This window comes from Uloborus diversus, chromosome 9 (assembly GCF_026930045.1).
Source record: "Uloborus diversus isolate 005 chromosome 9, Udiv.v.3.1, whole genome shotgun sequence".
In the NCBI taxonomy this organism is placed as follows: domain Eukaryota; kingdom Metazoa; phylum Arthropoda; class Arachnida; order Araneae; family Uloboridae; genus Uloborus; species Uloborus diversus.
In genome coordinates, this window is record NC_072739.1 from 124,031,803 (window position 1) to 124,049,333 (window position 17,531).

The 17,531-nt window shown below is 33.3% G+C and overlaps 1 protein-coding gene across 1 annotated transcript; it reads right to left on the reverse strand.

Moving 5' to 3' along the window:
• Positions 1-318: 318 nt before the first annotated feature.
• On the reverse strand, positions 319-14,213 carry LOC129230469 (uncharacterized). The gene is made up of 3 exons (XM_054864871.1): positions 13,804-14,213; positions 3,057-3,532; positions 319-2,909 (listed from the first exon to the last, which is right to left on the reverse strand). The coding sequence occupies exons 1-3, from the start codon at positions 14,211-14,213 to the stop codon at positions 319-321; spliced, it is 3,477 nt and encodes a 1,158-aa protein (XP_054720846.1).
• Positions 14,214-17,531: the final 3,318 nt, after the last annotated feature.

The window sequence follows — 17,531 nt, forward strand, 5'->3', positions numbered from 1 at the left end:
CAATCTTTCAATTTAAACTTAAACTTAGGTTTGCTGTAAAAACTGATATTTTCTCGCCAAAAGAAACTAAAAGGGAGATTCAACACACTCCCCCAGGATGAACAATTGAAATGTTCAGCAAAATTCAAATATTTAACTTTTTTTTTTTTTTTTTAACATAATAGCAATCAAACAAATTAACATACTTACAAACTTGGTGTAAACTTCAAATGAATAACAGCTAACTAAAATATATAACAGTCTGAATTAGACATGAAATAACAAAGTTCAATTTAAAAGTAAACAGAAATTTCATTTTTATGCGAAAGATTTTTTTTTTTACTGAGTCACTGACTCAATGTCAAGTTCTAAATTATACAGTAATTGTATAGGTCTCCTCACAACGCCTGAAGGCGTTCGAACAGCACAAGATCTAACTTTCGAGTCTCTGCCGAAAAAAAGGTCTTTAACTACTCCTATTTTCCACATGTGTTTTGGAACCTTGTCTTCATGAACTATAACTACGTCTCCAATTTTGAATTTTGTAGGAGTATCTATTGGAACGATGCGATTTGCAGATCGAAGTTCCAGTAAGTACTCCGTTCTCCAACGCTTCCAAAAATGGTTTAAAATTTGATCTCTGTATCTCAATAATTTCGTGAGGGTCTTTTTGTTGGATTTTGGTTCTGCCACAGAAGGAATATCAGGAAAGAAATTTGGGCGCTTGCCTATCAGAAAATGAAAAGGAGTTAGGGGAAATGGCTTGTTAATTTCATCATACACGTAAGTTAAAGGTCTTCCATTTATAACAGCTTCGATCTCAGTGAGAGTGGTTTGAATCTCTTCATAGCTCAAGCAAGATCGTCCTAAAACTTTCTTCAAGGGCGTTTTGACAGAACGCACCATACGCTCCCAAAACCCACCCCACCAGCTGGCTCTAGGTACAATAAATTTCCACACAATTCGGTTTTTAGTAAAATACTGTTGAACCTCAGCTTTGGAAATCTTACTCGAAACTTCCTTCAGTAAACTATCAGTTTTGATAAAGGTCTTGGCATTGTCACTGTATACAATTTTGCAGAGTCCTCTACGTGAAACAAATCTTTTGAAAGCTAAGATGAAGGTTTCAGTACTGAGGTCAGATGCTACTTCCAAATGAACAGCTCTAGTAACTCCACAGTTGAAGAGCACAATGTAAGCTTTTTCTGGGCCCGATTTAGTTTTGATAAAAATAGGGCCGGCGAAATCAACAGCACAGGTCTCAAATGGGGGTGATTCAATTATCCTATCCTTCGGTAAAGGAGCAATTTCTTCTTTGCCAGGTCTAACTTTAAATCTTTTGCAAATAATGCAAGATTTCAGCACAGATTTAACATATTTCCTTCCTTTGATGATGTAATATGTTTCTCGAAGATGCGCCAAGGTTGTGGCTACTCCATAATGATAAACTTTTTCATAGGCCTGAAGAATTAGCAGTTTGGTGAATTGTTCCCCGCCCGGGAGTATCCAAGGATTTTTTTCCCTTAGAGGCAGATCAGATAAGCGAAGTCTTCCCGATAAATATAATAAACCATTTTCATCCAATTTAGGGTTTAAATTGTATAAAGGAGAATTTTTATTGATAGGTTCTTCCCGTTTCAGTTCTTCAATCTCAAGAGTGAACACAGTTTGTTGAGTTAACTTTAACCAATATTTTTCCGATTTTGTAATTTCTGCAGTAGTAAGCTCACCTGACAGCTTAGTCTTTTTCTTATTAATGTTATTAAGGAATCTGAAAATCCAAGCGGTGATGTTGTACACACGATTAAGTTTACTAAATTTTCCTAAATCCAGCAATGGTTCTGTAAGTAATTTAACATTGCAGGAAAGCTGAATAAAATTTAATTTGGACCTCTTTTCAATCAAATAATCATTATTGCTGGGAAGAATGTCATGCTTCGGCCACCTTTCTTTAGGCATTGATAACCAATCTGGACCTTCAAACCATAATGTATTTTCTACAAGACTAGTTAAACTTTCCCCTCTGGTCAACAAATCTCCAGGATTGGCTTTCCCTGGAGTAAAATTCCAAATTCTGGGGTTAGTCAAAGACTGTATTTCTTCTACCCTATTTGCCACAAATGGCTTCCAGTTTATCCGTGAACCCTTTATCCAATGTAGCGCGACAATGGAATCTGACCAAATATGGACATCTAAAACATGAGAACTAAAAACAGTTTTTAAATATTTGCACATCCTAGCAGCTATTATCGCACCCATAAGTTCGAGGCGAGGGATTGTCAAACGTTTTATAGGGGAAACCCTACGTTTTGCCCAAACAAGACTGGTCCGAATTTCATTATCATTTTTGGCACATCGAAAATATGCAACAGCACCATAAGCCTTAGGACTTGCATCAGAAAAAATGTGAAGTTCTATGGTATCAAAATTTTCTAAACCCCCCGGAAAATATTTACGAGGTATCTCAAACTTGGGTAAATGATCAATTTCTGAACACCAACTTTCCCACTCGTATTTTAGATCATTAGGTAAGTTTTCGTCCCATCCTATACCTCGCTGCCAAGTTTCTTGCAACAAACTTTTCATCCTAACTGTAAATGGTAAAAGAATTCCAAGAGGATCAAATATCTTTAGAACAGTTTTCAAAACAACGCGTTTTGAAGGATTGATTTTACAATCCTCGCGAAAGTCTGGAACGTCAAAATGCAAGCTATCAGAATTGGTATTCCATAGTAAACCCAAGATCTTTAAGGTATCATTACGAAGTTCAGCTGTTTCACACATTCCCTTTTCTTCCCACATTTTTCGAAGTTTTACGGAATTAGTATTAAATTTCCGCAAATTCATTCCAGCTTCTTTAAAAATATCTGAAGCTGTCGATGATATGTAATACACTTCTTTATCAGATTTCGCACCAGATATCAAATCATCTACATAAATGGATGAATCCAAAATATTAACTACTTGGGGATGATTTTCATATTTTTTAATATGATGCTTGATCGTAGAAGCCAAAATAAAGGGGGAACAGCTTACCCCAAAAGCCGCCCTCGAAAATCTCATAAATTTTAATTCACCCCTTTCGTTACTAAACCATATAAATTTCAGGTAATTCCTGTCCTCTTCCGCAATTCCAATTTGCAAAAAAGCTTTTTCTAAATCGGCGCAAAATGCAACATTATGTTTCCTAAAACTAAGTATTATATCAAGAACGTTTGGATTAAGATTAGGTCCGGGGAATAAACAATCATTCAAAGAATTTAAATGTTTCTCCTTTGAAGAAGCGTCAAACACCATTCTAACTTTAGAGGTTACCTTATCCTCTCTTACTACTGGTCTATGAGGCATGAAATAACTATTTTCGATTTTTGAATCAGAACATGGTTCTATAACCCCATTACGTTCCTGTTCCAAAACAATAGCTTTATAACTATCAAATAAATTAATGTCCCTTTCAAGTTTTCTACTTAAATCGTCAAAGCGATTTCTTGCAATTCTGAAATTATTCGCAACTTTAGACTTATCTTCCTTCCATAATAAAGAAGTTTCGTATCTGTTATTTACAAACTTTAAGTTAGATTCAAATTTATCAATTATTTCCTTTTCTACTTCTGAAACATTTTCCCTAGATTGCATAATCCCGAGTGATTCCAATTCCCACAAAAATCTTAAGCTTTCGAGCTCATTATCAGGGCTTAGCTTGCTACTTACGACTGAGAAACTACAAACAGATTTTCTTTCCCCTTTCATTGACCCACCCTCTACAAAACCGCAAAGCGAGTACCCCAACAAACTATCACACAGAAAGAGTGATTTTGTTAACTTTTATACCGGTCCATAACAGATTTGGTAAAAATAATCCGCACCAATTAATAACTCGATTTGAGAACCACCTACGTTATCACAACTCGAAAACTTGTATGACACTAGTTTAGTCATAACTTCTTTGCTAAGTGGTGGGGAGTGAATACTTACACTCGAAATCACATCTGTTACTAACGCTTCAATATGAATACAACGCGATTTATCATCTACATGAGATAACTTCAACTCAACGACATCAAAATTTTTAATTTGCGGTTTAAAAGCTCCAAATGAAAATATCTGAAGTCTTTCTTGCCTTAAAACTGGAGGGTTTAATTCTGAAATTAAATTTTCTGTGACATAAGTTTTTTGACTTCCCGTGTCATAAAGAATTAAAGACAATTTAGAATTCGAATCAGATTCCACCTTAACGCATGAAGTTTGCAAAATTACCTCTTTAGTATTTACATTAGTAATATTTTTCCGACAATGAGAAACTGAAGTAATAATTGATTCTCCCCCAGTATCTCTGTTTACATTTGCGGGTTTGAAAGTTTTATTGGTACAAATTGATGTGTGATGAAAGTTACCATTGCATATTTTGCAGCTCTCAGTTTTAAATTTGAGGATAGGTGATATTTACGAAAACAAACATAACATCGCCCAGTCTTCCGCAATTTTTCACGTTTGTCAGAAATAGGCTTCGACTTGCATGATTTCGAATCATGTTCTATTGAATCGCAAAATATACAAACACCTTTTGAATTTGTAGTTAATGTAGAAGTCGTGGGAATATCCCATTTGTAATTACTAGTCTGCTGTTTATATTTTTCTTTTTTACTACTTGAAGAATATTTTTCAGAATTCTGCAGATGAATTGTTGCTTCACGAGATTGAACTTCGTTTTTTATAAATGTTAGAAGTTCATCGATGTCCATATCTGTCATACTTGACCGTTTACGATTGAAATCCAGGGCCATTTCAGTTGGAATTAATTTCAATAAAATAGGTGCAAGCAAGTGTCCGTAACTACCGGATGTAACACCGAGGGAGTTTAAATTTCGAATTTGAACTTCAACATTATCATAAAGTTCCCTTAAGTCCCTTATGTGATAGGAATTTTTCACTGGTTTTAAATTTAACAGCTTACTCATATGCGCATTAATGACTAAATCATTTCTACCATATCTGTTTTTCAACAAATCTACAGCTGATTTGTAATTTTCTGCCGTAAGTGAAAATCCAGCAACAGCATTATAAGCGCTGCCACCAAGTAGAGATTTCAAATATGAAAATTTGTCGATAGGAGATAAACTTTTGTTTTTATCAATGGCATTAGAAAATTGGCCCCAAAATTCCAACCAGCAACTGCTGTCCCCATAAAACTTATGTATGGTAAGTTTAGGAAGTTTCATACAACGCTCAATTTTGAAGGATTGAGAATTACTTTCATCTTTCGAGATTGATGACTCAAACAATTCCTTTTGACTTTCAGCAGCACGTTCATTTAAAAACTTAGTAATCTTGTACCGAAATTCTATTATTCTTTCGCTATAATGTTCAGAAGTTTCTATTTCATTTTCAAATTCTGACTCGGCAGTCAGATCTTGGATATCCGAATTTAATTTTTTCAAGCAGTCGTACTTTTCATTTAATTGGTCTTTATAAATACTTAAAAGATCAATTTTCTGCTCTGCTGCGATTTCCTCACTTTCTAGTGCTATATCTATTTTGTTACACAGTTTTGAAGTCTGTGTTCTTAAACCTCCGCGTTTCTTCTTTAGGATTTCTAATGTACTTGTCATTTTCATTCAATGCAATATTTACAACAGGTATAATAATAAACTGAGCTTACCTGTGTAAATTTCAAGACTTTTCAGATTCAGCTGATCACAATATCAAATCCTGTCGCGGACGCCAATAAAAGAACTCAGCAGTTCCAATTTTGGAGGTTTTAAATATTGTTCGTAAATTTGTTCATTTGGTCAAAATGTTACACAAGTAACCACATTACAACCATCAACTAAAACAAACTAACTTTTATTAACATAAACAAAATAAAATTAAAACCATAGGAATGGTTCATGCTGGTATTTCAAGGGCCTGCGGCTCCCTTCAAAATCCACATTAATCGAAATTCACAAAACCTAAAGCAATCTTTCAATTTAAACTTAAACTTAGGTTTGCTGTAAAAACTGATATTTTCTCGCCAAAAGAAACTAAAAGGGAGATTCAACAAGTGGTATGGGTATACGGAAAGTAGCCTGGTATAGTTCTAGACGGAACTTTTTGTTTTCTACTGTTCTTTGTTAGTTTATATTATTATTTCAGTTTGTAATTAAAGATCTGTTAAATGGTAGCAAAATACTCAATGCTTACAATTTCAATACTAGAAAATGTGACCATAAGTCATTTTGTTCTTATTATTTAGTCCCAAAATGTAAACCTTATTTAAATATTGATTAAATTCTAACGAAAATTAAGTAATTTTACTTCCAAGTATTTCATATTCTTTCTTTTAGTTATGAAAATAGGTTTTCCAGTAACTATTCTGTTTTTCAAGCAGTTTAATAATAACAAATGTATCTAATATTTATGTCACCTATTAATTAGATATAAGCAGTAGTTTCATCATTTTGTTAAGTATTTTGATTTATTTGTTGAAAATATAACATCTTATTCATGGAAAGTAAGAAATAACAACGTCAAAAAGCAGAAAAGCGCTTTTGGCTTTTGTCGAATGTCTTTTCATCCATAATCTCATTATTTTTTGCATTGATAAAGGCGTTCCTTGTAACGCCGAAACATGTGTCTGCAGTAATCTGCAATTTGTGCTTTTTGACGTTGTTATTTCTTACTTTTCTAACTTTACGTTTCAGCATAAAGGTATTTATTTACGTCGTTATCCATAGTTTCGGGCCCTCTGTTTATGCTGAACCGAAATAAAATGCATGATCCTCTAAACTATTCACGTAAGGAAGATAATATACAATCTTCAAAACTGTTCATTTGGAATTCGTTCAAAGGAATATTTATCTATATGTATAAAGTAAAGTCGTGTTAGTTACACTATGACTTATGAACGGCTGAACCGATTTGGCTGAAAATTGGTGGGGAGGTAGCATAGAAGCAGGAGACGAACATATAATAAATTTTATCTCCCGTTTGACCGCGTTCCCGAAAAATTTGTAATTGCAAATTAACTGTTTAATTAATTGTTTAGTTTTATGAATTCCTAATAGATGGCGGGGTAAGTTTAGGTCTGTGAATTCCTAATGGATGGCGGGGTAAGTTTAGTTCTATGAATTCATAATAGATGGCGAGGTAAGTTTTTTTCGAGAGGGCGCTGGCCGACAGTGTCGATAGCTACGCTATTGTGGGATTGTTGTGGTCAGCGAAATGATTTTTGAATGAGTTTTTTTTTCGATATTCAGGTACATAATTTGATTTTGTAGGATTTTTCTATTGGATTTTGTTTTTCCTATTTCTACAACGTTCGTTTTTGTTCTTATAGTTAAAAAGGGTTACTTATCTACGTAAATAAATTAATTTGTCGTATTATTCAATTGTGACTGTTCTTTATAACATTTTTTATAGTATTGTTTATTTGGCGAAACATTTTAAATTACAGAAAAAAAAACACTTCACTGGCTAAAGGGCAGGGTTACGGTAGCAGGGTTACTTGGTGCGTTAAGCGATGAACAGTTAAGTATTTTGAGTTTCAAAGTTAATGGTATTTTTTTTATGTGTTTTGGCGAATAGTTTTAAATTCCAAAAATACTCTAATATGTTTTTGAAAATGTGTGTACGCATTTTAGTTGAAGAAAATTGATCATTTCACATCAGAAGGGATGGAAAAGATCGTGGATTTTTTTTCATTTAACAGACTTCCGTTGAAATCTTTGCACGGGCATCGCCGTGAGGGTACTGCTAGTTATATTTAAATAAATCTTCACTTGAACGTGATATGTTTTCACTCTCCATGTATAAGAATTCATATGAGCTCTTATTGACCATTTTGTACTCTATGTTTGTGTTAAACCAAAATACAGTGCACGATCAGTACGATTTTAATGGTTCATATCGAGTCTCGTTCAAGTAGGAGAAGAGCGGGTACAATGAGGCAGGGAGAAGAGTAGAGACAACAGCAATTTATTTTCTGTTTAGCTACTTCCAGACTGGTAACACTTTAGTAAAGTCAAATCAATATTAGTTCAGAAAGAAAGTTTCTTTCAGATCTAAAGTGAGAAAAATAATTCCGTCATCTTAATTAAACCCCATCAAAGTAATTTTTTTACATTGCTTGTTGCATCGTTTCTTCCCTTGTTTGCTGTACTTTAGAAACTAGTGTTATTAATCTTTTATTAGCCCATTATTTAACATTCATTTCAGCAGTAAAATGAATTTGCTATTTTTCTTTGTATGAAAATGGTGCTTACTTAGTTCAGATATAGAATGAGGGAATATTGAGACAGCATAAGTTCGTGTCTCACTGTTCCCGTGGTAGGGTTATGTAAGAAGTGGAAAATTTATGTGTTGAATGTAATTTAATAACAACTAAACCGTTGGCAAAAATAGCAACACGATCGGTTTGAATACCCTGCCCCAACCCAATAAGAGGGTTGAATGGAGTTATGGCCATTATGGCAAAGCCCCTGCTAATTTTATCACATGCATATCGTAGCCCTTAAATAGAAAATTCGGTTCTAACATTTTTTTTTGTTTGAAATGTGACTTGATCAAGCCTGTAATCCAGGGTAAAATCAAACGACAACAAGCATCCATATGTTTTCCGCTCAATCTTGATGCTTTCAATGTTCGCTAGCTCGATAAATGTGTGTCTCACTGTTCCCACTTATTGTGTCTTACTGTTCCCACTTACTGTGTCTTACTGTTCCCACTTACAGTATCTTACTGTTCCCTCTCCCCGTGGGAACAGTGAGACAAAATTCATTTCGTTTTTATTTTATATTTTTTGTGTGTGAATTTTTCCAAATCAATTTTTGTAATACATATTACAGTAACACATATTATAGAATTCAAAAGAAATTGATTTCAATGTTTATTCATAATAAGAAATGTGATTGAATTTTTCCGTCTCACTGAACCCCACTCTTCCCCCATATATTTATGTTATTCAGATAAAATTTCACTAGAACGTGATTTTTTTCACGCTTTAAATAAAAGAATGCATAAGAATTTAAATATTCTTCACCGAATATTTTCAGTTCTTATATTCAAAGAATTAAAAAAGATATTGCGTTCCTGGAAAACTGTACTTTTTTAACATCAAGCTTGACCCGTAAAACTAGGTCCTTCTGCGGATATAGCATACAGAAAGTAGTATGTTTGTTTAATTTGTCTTTAGTGGGTCAAATGACTCTGTCAAAAACAATCACAAGACAATAGAAAGAGAAATGATAAGTCAATGGAAGTGAAGTCAGTAAACAATAAATTATTATTATTATTATTATTATTATTATTAGTTCTCATTTATTTCTCTACGAAAATCATTGAAATAAACACCTGGATTTGTGAAATGTATTCTATTGATGAATAGCCAATGGCATATTTCTTGAAGATTTTAATTTCAAACTAAATATGCACTCGTATATTTATTGCTTAAATAATGCTTTTTCATTTATTTATTTTTATTATTTTTTTAATCCTTGAAAAAGGTAAAAAAAATTTCCACCCACGTGCCGATAAAATGAGCAAAATGCATTTTTTAATTAAAAAGTTGAAATGCTTAAAAGCGTTATTTTAAAGGAAAATTGCTCGAAAATTTTTATTTTAAGCTCGTTTTAAATACGAACTTCAAATATTACTTATTGCTTCTAAACTAATCAGAAATTAAGATTAATATTAAAATACAGGAAAACACAATTATGCTTTTAATTTACATGAACTGTTTACTCTGTTGGAATTCGTTCGAATAGAATCCACCTGATAAAGATTTGTAACATATTAAATTTATCCCGAATAATTTAAAGTAAATATTTTTTTAGAAATCTGCAACAGTAAACGTAAAACAATTGAATCGAAACGGAGAAAAAAAAGCGCAAGGACCGATCAAATATAATAAAAAGTGATATCCGAATATTTCATTGAAAGCAACAAAGAAAAGATAAACACATTTTAACGCATCTGAAAGCCTTTTTTCCATTTTATTTGTTCAATAGTTTTTCATTTAATGTTAACTATCATTTTTTTTAAAATCTTTTTTATGTGATATTTTTCATTTTTTTTGAAAATAAGGTTTAATTTTTATTAGTCCAATATGTGTGCGGAATGTAGGCTAAATGTTCTCACAACATTCATTATAATCCTTAAAATTTAAATGAAAACGCAGAGTCGTCATTAATATATGAAGGATATTTATTTAAAAAAGTCCAGTATTTAACGTTACAGTGAATCTGTTGGCGCATTCAAAAAAATATTTTTTTTTCAGTTTGCTAGTTCTATTCATAAAACGAATCTAACATTAAATGTTCCAATTTCTTTTCCTTTTGGTATGACTTTGAATTTCTTAAGTTCGCATGCTAAAAGAAAAATATTTTTCTGAAATTAAAAGGGAGAAAAATTTGTTTAAAAAGTTCTTTTTTTTGTTGTCAATCACATTAGATTAATCACTGCTATTTTTAATAAAATAATTTTCTTAATCATTTTTTTTTCACTACCGAAAATATCCCATTTTGTACTATTTTATATATATATATATATATATATATATATATATATATATATATATATATATATATATTTATTTATTTATTTATTTATATATATATACATAGGGATAAACTCAATTATTTTCTTAATACCACCTGCTTTTTTTTACTTTTCATGACAACTTAATAACTTAATTTGACATTAAAAAAAGGTGCTAAAGAACGCTGAAATTTATTTACGGAAAAAACTAAATTCATATGTTTCTTACATAACATGAATGAATTTAATAACATGTTTATTTCAAACTAATTTAAAAATAATTAATCATATTCTTTTTCTGCTAATGTATTAATGTAAGACAAATTAGACGAACAACTGTTAAGCTTCAAAAACTCTATTTTTCACTATTATTTACAAGTATTAATAGCTTTCTTCATGTTTCACATCGTCCCGAAACTTAATCCTCGAAAACAAGAACAAATTTCCCATAATAAAAATCAGAAAATTGATGATCTTAAAACTGAAAACTCTATCATGTGAGGTGCTATTTCTTTCACAAAACAAAAGAACATGGAGACGTTCGAATATCGAATAAGAGTGACAAATTGCGGGGCTTCCGACCATGCTTCAAACGCGACACCACACAATGACATCATAAATCACACCAGCTCAAAACCACACTTTGCGGTCCTACCATCGCTTGTCTTTTCCCTCGTGGAGTTCTCTCTCCATTTTTCTCAACGGTTTTAAATGTCGGCTGCGTGGGAATTTTTTAACCGTAGAATCTTCTCTTTTTTTTTTTTTTTTTTGATTGTGATGATAAATTTTTAAGGGAGTTTGTTCTTAAAAGTGAAGAAAAAATATACTTTCTTATATTTTCTTGTTGCAGTTTCTGCTACCCAATCACTTCATTTGGTCTCATTTTAAAGTTTTGCAGCTGTTGAAAACGTTCTTTATTTTTCTCCATTAAAAACATATATATATATATATATATATATATATATATATATTTTATTTGTTTCCGTATATTTTTTCACAACGTTTCTCTTGTTTGCCACTAAACATCCCTGCCCGTATTGAGCTCCTGAAATCTAAGTAAAAATATCATATAAACTGAGTTTCATGAAACTTTTTCGTTATTTCTCTCTCTATGTCTCTATTTCCAGATCTCTCTCTCTCTCTCTCTCTCTCTCTCTCTCTCTCTCTCTCTATATATATATATATATATATATGTATATACACTGTTAAAACCAGGGGTTCCAGACGAGTGAAAATATTCCCTCTAAGGTGAAAGCATAGTGCCTGAAGGTGCAACGCAGGCCAGAAAATAGAGCAGAGGAGCCAAAACAGCATGCAATCGCAGAAAGACTCATTGCGCATGCGCTTTTTGCCTTAAACATACATTCAACCACCTCAATATGGCGGACAAATGATGATTGAGTTTGTGTGTCTTTCACATTGAATGAAGTACACTATTGGATTAAAACACAACTTTTCTAGGATTAATGATCCGAAATTACAAGTAAGTACAGCTTTTGATCACTTTGTAGCTTTTAGGGCTTTCAAACATAGTTAAGTGTTTAAAAGTGCATTTATTGCTTTTCAGTAACCGTTAGTCTTCTAGTTCCCGTTTACCGTTACTATCGTGAAATTTCCATCATTCAAAACGCTACTAAAAATATCTCATTATTTTCTTGAATACTCGATAAGCAGCTTTTATTAGTCACCAAAAGAACCTTAATAAAAATGTTTCTTGTGCTTCGTAAATTATAACAGAAAGCTAGCGAAAAAAAAATATCTCTCAGTCTAGCTCTTTTTTTCTTTCTTTTTTTTTTTTTTGCTTTTTCATTCAAGTGTTAGAATCATTTCCTGTTAGCGGTCCTCGATAGCGTTAGAACTTTCTTTTGGTTTTTTATTTAACTGTTGAAAAACTTTATGTGCATTTTATTTTGTTACTCTTGATTAACGTTTATGAAACGATTTTGTTTTTCCGTAATTGTAATATCCCTGAATATTTTTGGCTCATCATGTAAATAATCCATAAGCTTCATTTTCGGAATACGTCAAGTTTTAGTAAATGTATAATTTCTCACATGTTTTAAATAATTACTCGTTTTTAAATTATAACATATTTGTGACAGATCTTTGATACCAAGTGAAGGGGTAGATATTTATTGTTTTATTAATTCTTAACATTACTTTTTGTAAAAAAAAAAAAAAAAAAACATCAGAACCCTGAATTTTTTCACATGTTTTTTAACGACCCCATAGTTATTATTCTTATTATTTATTTTATGATTTTTTAAGAAAACGATAAAGATTTCACCGGTCCGCAAAGTTTTTCATTTGCTTTTACCGCGCCCGTGGGTCAAAAGAGGTTGAGAAACACAGAGTTAGAGCACGATCAGATGAATTAACGCTATGAGCACTTCTTAACTAAGTTGAAAACTCTGAAATATGATCAAATGCTGCAATTACATGTTTTAATCATTTCCAATACCGAGTTCAATGTGAAAAATGTCCAAAACGTAGAATATCATAAATCAAAACAAAACTAAAAAAAAAAAAAAATACACAACTGTATTCAAAAACGCACACAATACGGGGGAGGGGGGAGGAGGATCTATAGTAAGGGTGCCATTTCTCTCTCCAAAGGATCCTTTTTTTCACCCCGGCTGCCTATTTTTTAAAAGGTGCCTGTTTTTCACCCTATTTAGGGGTGCGATTTCGGCTCCGTATTGGGTGCCGCTGGTGAACAAGCGTTTCTCCCCTGAAAGGTGCCGAATGCATCCTGTAGTTTTAACAGTGTATATATACATATATATACACTCAAGAGCCAAAAAATTATGACTACCTGTCAATAACGAGTTCACCCATCTTTGGTGTACAACACAGCTTCAACCCGCCTTGGCATGGATGCCACAAGTTCTTGGTAGATGGCCGGAGACAGATTGTACTAGATGTTTAAGCAATTGTTACGCAAATCCGAGATATTGTGAGTTGGTGGTCTTTGAACTCTGAGCTGTCGTCCCATGATATCTTAAATGTGTATTATCGGATTGAGATCCGGTGAGTTAGGCGGCCATGACATTAACTGGAATTCAGCATCATGTTCCTCGAACCACTTCAACACAATTTTAGCCTTGTGACACGGGACGTTGTCTTGTTGGAACATTCCATTTCCAGCTGGAAAAACAGAGGCCATGTAGGGTGTAACTGGTCCGCAATGATGTTCAGATACCCTGTGGCATTCAGGGTCTGCTGTACCACAACCATGGGTCCCAGAGACGCCCAAGAGAACGTCCCCCAAAGCTTAATACCACCACCACCGGCTTGTGCATGACCTACTGTACATTGAGGAAGCAACTGTTTGCCCGGAAGACGGCGTATCCGACATTGCCATCGCCGTGATGCATGACAAAACGTGATTCATCTGACCAGGCAACTCTCTCCCACTGATCCATGTACCAGTCGCGATATTCCCGGGCCCAGCGCAGGCGCAGTTGGCGGTGACGATTGGTCAGCAGAGGTACACGAGTGGGACGTTTGCTGCGTAGCCACATATCCAACAGTGTCCGCTGAACAGTGTGCTCCGATACTATTCTACTTGACCCTGCATTGTATTGGGCTGTCAGCTGAGCCACTGTCTGGCTCCGGTTTTGCTTTACGATGCGAGACAGTCTCCGACGACCTTTTTCTTCGATAGCGTGTGGACGTCCAATACCATGTCGTCTACTGCTGGTTTCACCGACATTCATACACTTTGCATAAGTACTAACAACTGTAGGTCGCGAACAACCACGAGTCGTGCAGTTTCTGAAACACTTGTTCCGAGCCTTCGAGCCATTACAATCTGCCCTCTATCAAAGTCGCTTAGATCCGCAGCCTGTCCCATCACACACAAAAGTAAGTGAAAGAATGATTTTTGAGACCCTCCAGCAGCAGTTAAATACCACTTCCACCTGATCACGTGTCTTCCACGTCATGCAGGCGAGTTCATTGCAAAATGTAGGGGTGGTTGTAATGTTTTGGCTCTTGAGTATATATATATATATATATATATATATATATATATATATATATATATATATATATATATATATATATATATATATATATATAGATATATATATATATATAGGTATATATATATATATATAGGTATATATATATATATATATATACATATATATAGATATAGATATAGATATATATATATACAGTCATGGAGAAAAAAATTGCATCGCTTGCAGAATTTTAAATTTTTACGAATTTTCCAAGGAAAATGGGACCAATTGTTCTTTAACTTTCGGCGCATGAGAGGTATTCTTCAGATGACGAGTTTCAATAAAAATTATATCACCCATGCATTTAAGAGACTAGAGCCAAATTTAGGAAGCAAAAAATGTTTTTTGATCATCCTTTATCGCAAATAGCTAGGAGTAAGTGGTAAAGGCCAGCAATTAATTTAATTACTAAGTGCAATATTTTTTTAGATTTTTGTGAACGTATCACGCGTATTTACGAAGATTTAAGTATTTCTATGGAAAAAAAAAACAGTTTTTTCACATACTTTTGGCTTATAGCACGTAGAGTTTTCAACCCTGACTTACCAAACTTTCAGAATACTTGACAGCATACAAGAAAATGACTAAAATTTCAAATAAAAATTTTGAAAATCTGATTAAATATGAACTTTTAGATCAATTAATTTCTAAATGGCGAATTGTATAGTTTATAACATTCAAAATTTCATAGTCAATAGATTTGGCATCATATTAAAAATAAAATCTTGTTTAATATCCATAAACTTAAAAGAATATCTGCCACCTATTGAGCCGCATTTTACTCATTCTCGGATAGGAGACGACTCGGTGATGTATCAATGATTTTGTTCACTTTCGAATGTTTGTTGAGCGGGAACAAACATTAATTTTGAACAAGTATATTTATTAAATTTCAACAAATACTTCTTGAGCCCAAGCAAATGCATATTGGAACAACCCTGAAAGCAAGTTAGAACACCTGTGAAACAAGTTGGAACAAATTTGTTTCCCCTGCGTACTCCGAATTTTAGTATGAAAACAACGTGGTGATCAGAAAAGTTTTTTTTTTTTTTCTATTCCACCAAATGCATAAAAAGGTCCAACACTAGACATCTGGTGGTCCCGGGATCGAATCCCGGCTCGAGCATGGATGTACTTTCTCTCTCCTGTCCTTGTTCTTCCTTTGTGTGAATGTGTGGTTATGCTTTGGATGCTTGCCTACCCTATAAACGGGTCCCCATGGCAAGTGTGTACTATGGAAGTCGGACTTCACACCAAATTACGGTACAGTTGGAAAAGTGAAGCAACGCACCCCAGATTGCCAGCCTAGATGGCACAAGACAACAACAACAACTAGACATCTAACTGTATTTTTTAATTTTCAGCTGGACCATTCTACCCAAATTTTAAGTCAGTCATGTTATATATTTAAGTTTTATTATTTATAGTAATGTTTAAAGTTGCGTTTGAAAGTTTGTACGTTGTAACGTTGTATTAACCTTTTTTTTTCTTCTTTTTTTAGGTAAGAACTTCCTGAATTCTTTTTTCCCACTTTTGGGGTAAGAGCAAGTGTTTCAAATAATTTTGTTTCTAGTCTTGAATTGACATAATTTTGTTACAGCTTTCAAATTTAAATCAATATGAATCTGGATATTTATTTAAATACCATATAATTTTCAATGCTGGTATTCTAGTCGCCCTTTATGAGCTAGTAATCAAAAGATACATTCTGCGATTTCGTTTCCTTTTTCTCGTTTAGCAAAAGTCAATAAATGCATTTCACTTGCAAGAAAATTTCGTTTTTGTGTACTTTTAGTGGAAATTCATAAACAATTTAAACGTTTAATAAATAGAGGGAGTAATTTCATCATTCATTCAAAAGGGTAATTTCATCATCGTTTAAAAAATATTTTTACTTAATGTGAAAGTGAATTTCTGATAAATACGTACGAGCAGATATATGAACCTTTGTTAAGCGTTTTGTGTGCAAGTATAATCTACTGACGTAAAAGTTAAACGACGTAAATTAAAATTTTCGGTATATATTTAAACATAGTATTACTTTTGAAACAGTTAAGGAGTTCGAAGAAAAATGAAGCAGTGAGAAACAAAGTGATGCAAGTGGACATTTTCAGGTTTTCAGTAAAACGCGTTTAAAGTTGCGGTCCTAGGTAGGCTTTCATTGAAATTTTTTTTTCTAAATCATGCTATAATACAGCACCTACCAGAGCTACTGGTAGCATCTCTTGCTACCAGTAGTTACGGTAGCAGAGGAGAGGTTCACCTACCTTTTATGCTAGCTATCTCCAAATTTTTAATTTTGGAGTTTTAATGGAATTTTTAATTTTGGAACCCTTTGCTTCTCACTGCTTTAAACGAAGTTTTAACCTGAGACGGAAGGTGCCTATGTAACCCCTCGCAGAGACACTAAGTTATTATTTGATTTGACTGAAGTAAATCAAATAATAACTAACTGAAAGTAATAAAACTTTTTGAAATTTCATAATTTGACCGTTTTTATTTGTTATTTTAATCATTCAGTGATTAAACTCATAGAAGCATAAATATTAAACCTAAAAAGACGGAAGGAGCCCCAGTGGCCTCTGATATATTCTGCAATAAAAAGGGAAAAAAAATTCCTTTCTCCTGCTTACTTATAGATTGGAAAAGTTCCGTTCACCCCAGTTTACCTTTATCATCCTATTTTTGCAGTTGCATGGAATATCAAATGAAAAGTGACACTACACTTAACGTTTTGGCACGTAGAGACAAAGACACAGAAATTAATATGCTTTCAGTTCCTCATTTCATTAGATGACATGTAAGACAGTGAGAAGCAAAGGGATGTAAGTGGACATTTTTAAGTTTTGAGTAAAACGCGTTTAAAGATAAAGTCATAGGTAGGCTTTCATTGGAAAGTTTTTCCAAATCATGCTGTATAACATCCCCTACCAGGGCTACAATTTTTGCTATTACTATCCCTTGCCCTAAAACAGAGGAGTGGTTACTTTTTATACTAGTTATCTCCAA

What these genes read in the sequence shown, in the direction of transcription:
- LOC129230469 (XM_054864871.1), bottom strand. Translation starts at nt 14,213, where the DNA reads ATGAATGTCGGTGAAACCAGCAGTAGACGACATGGTATTGGACGTCCA. An exon ending in AGTTGCTTCCTCAATGTACA is followed by an intron (nt 3,533 to 13,803) that starts GTAGGTCATGCA and finishes TGTAAATAACAG; the next exon opens with ATACGAAACTTCTTTATTAT. An exon ending in ATGGTTTAGTAACGAAAGGG is followed by an intron (nt 2,910 to 3,056) that starts GTGAATTAAAAT and finishes CCATTTATGTAG; the next exon opens with ATGATTTGATATCTGGTGCG.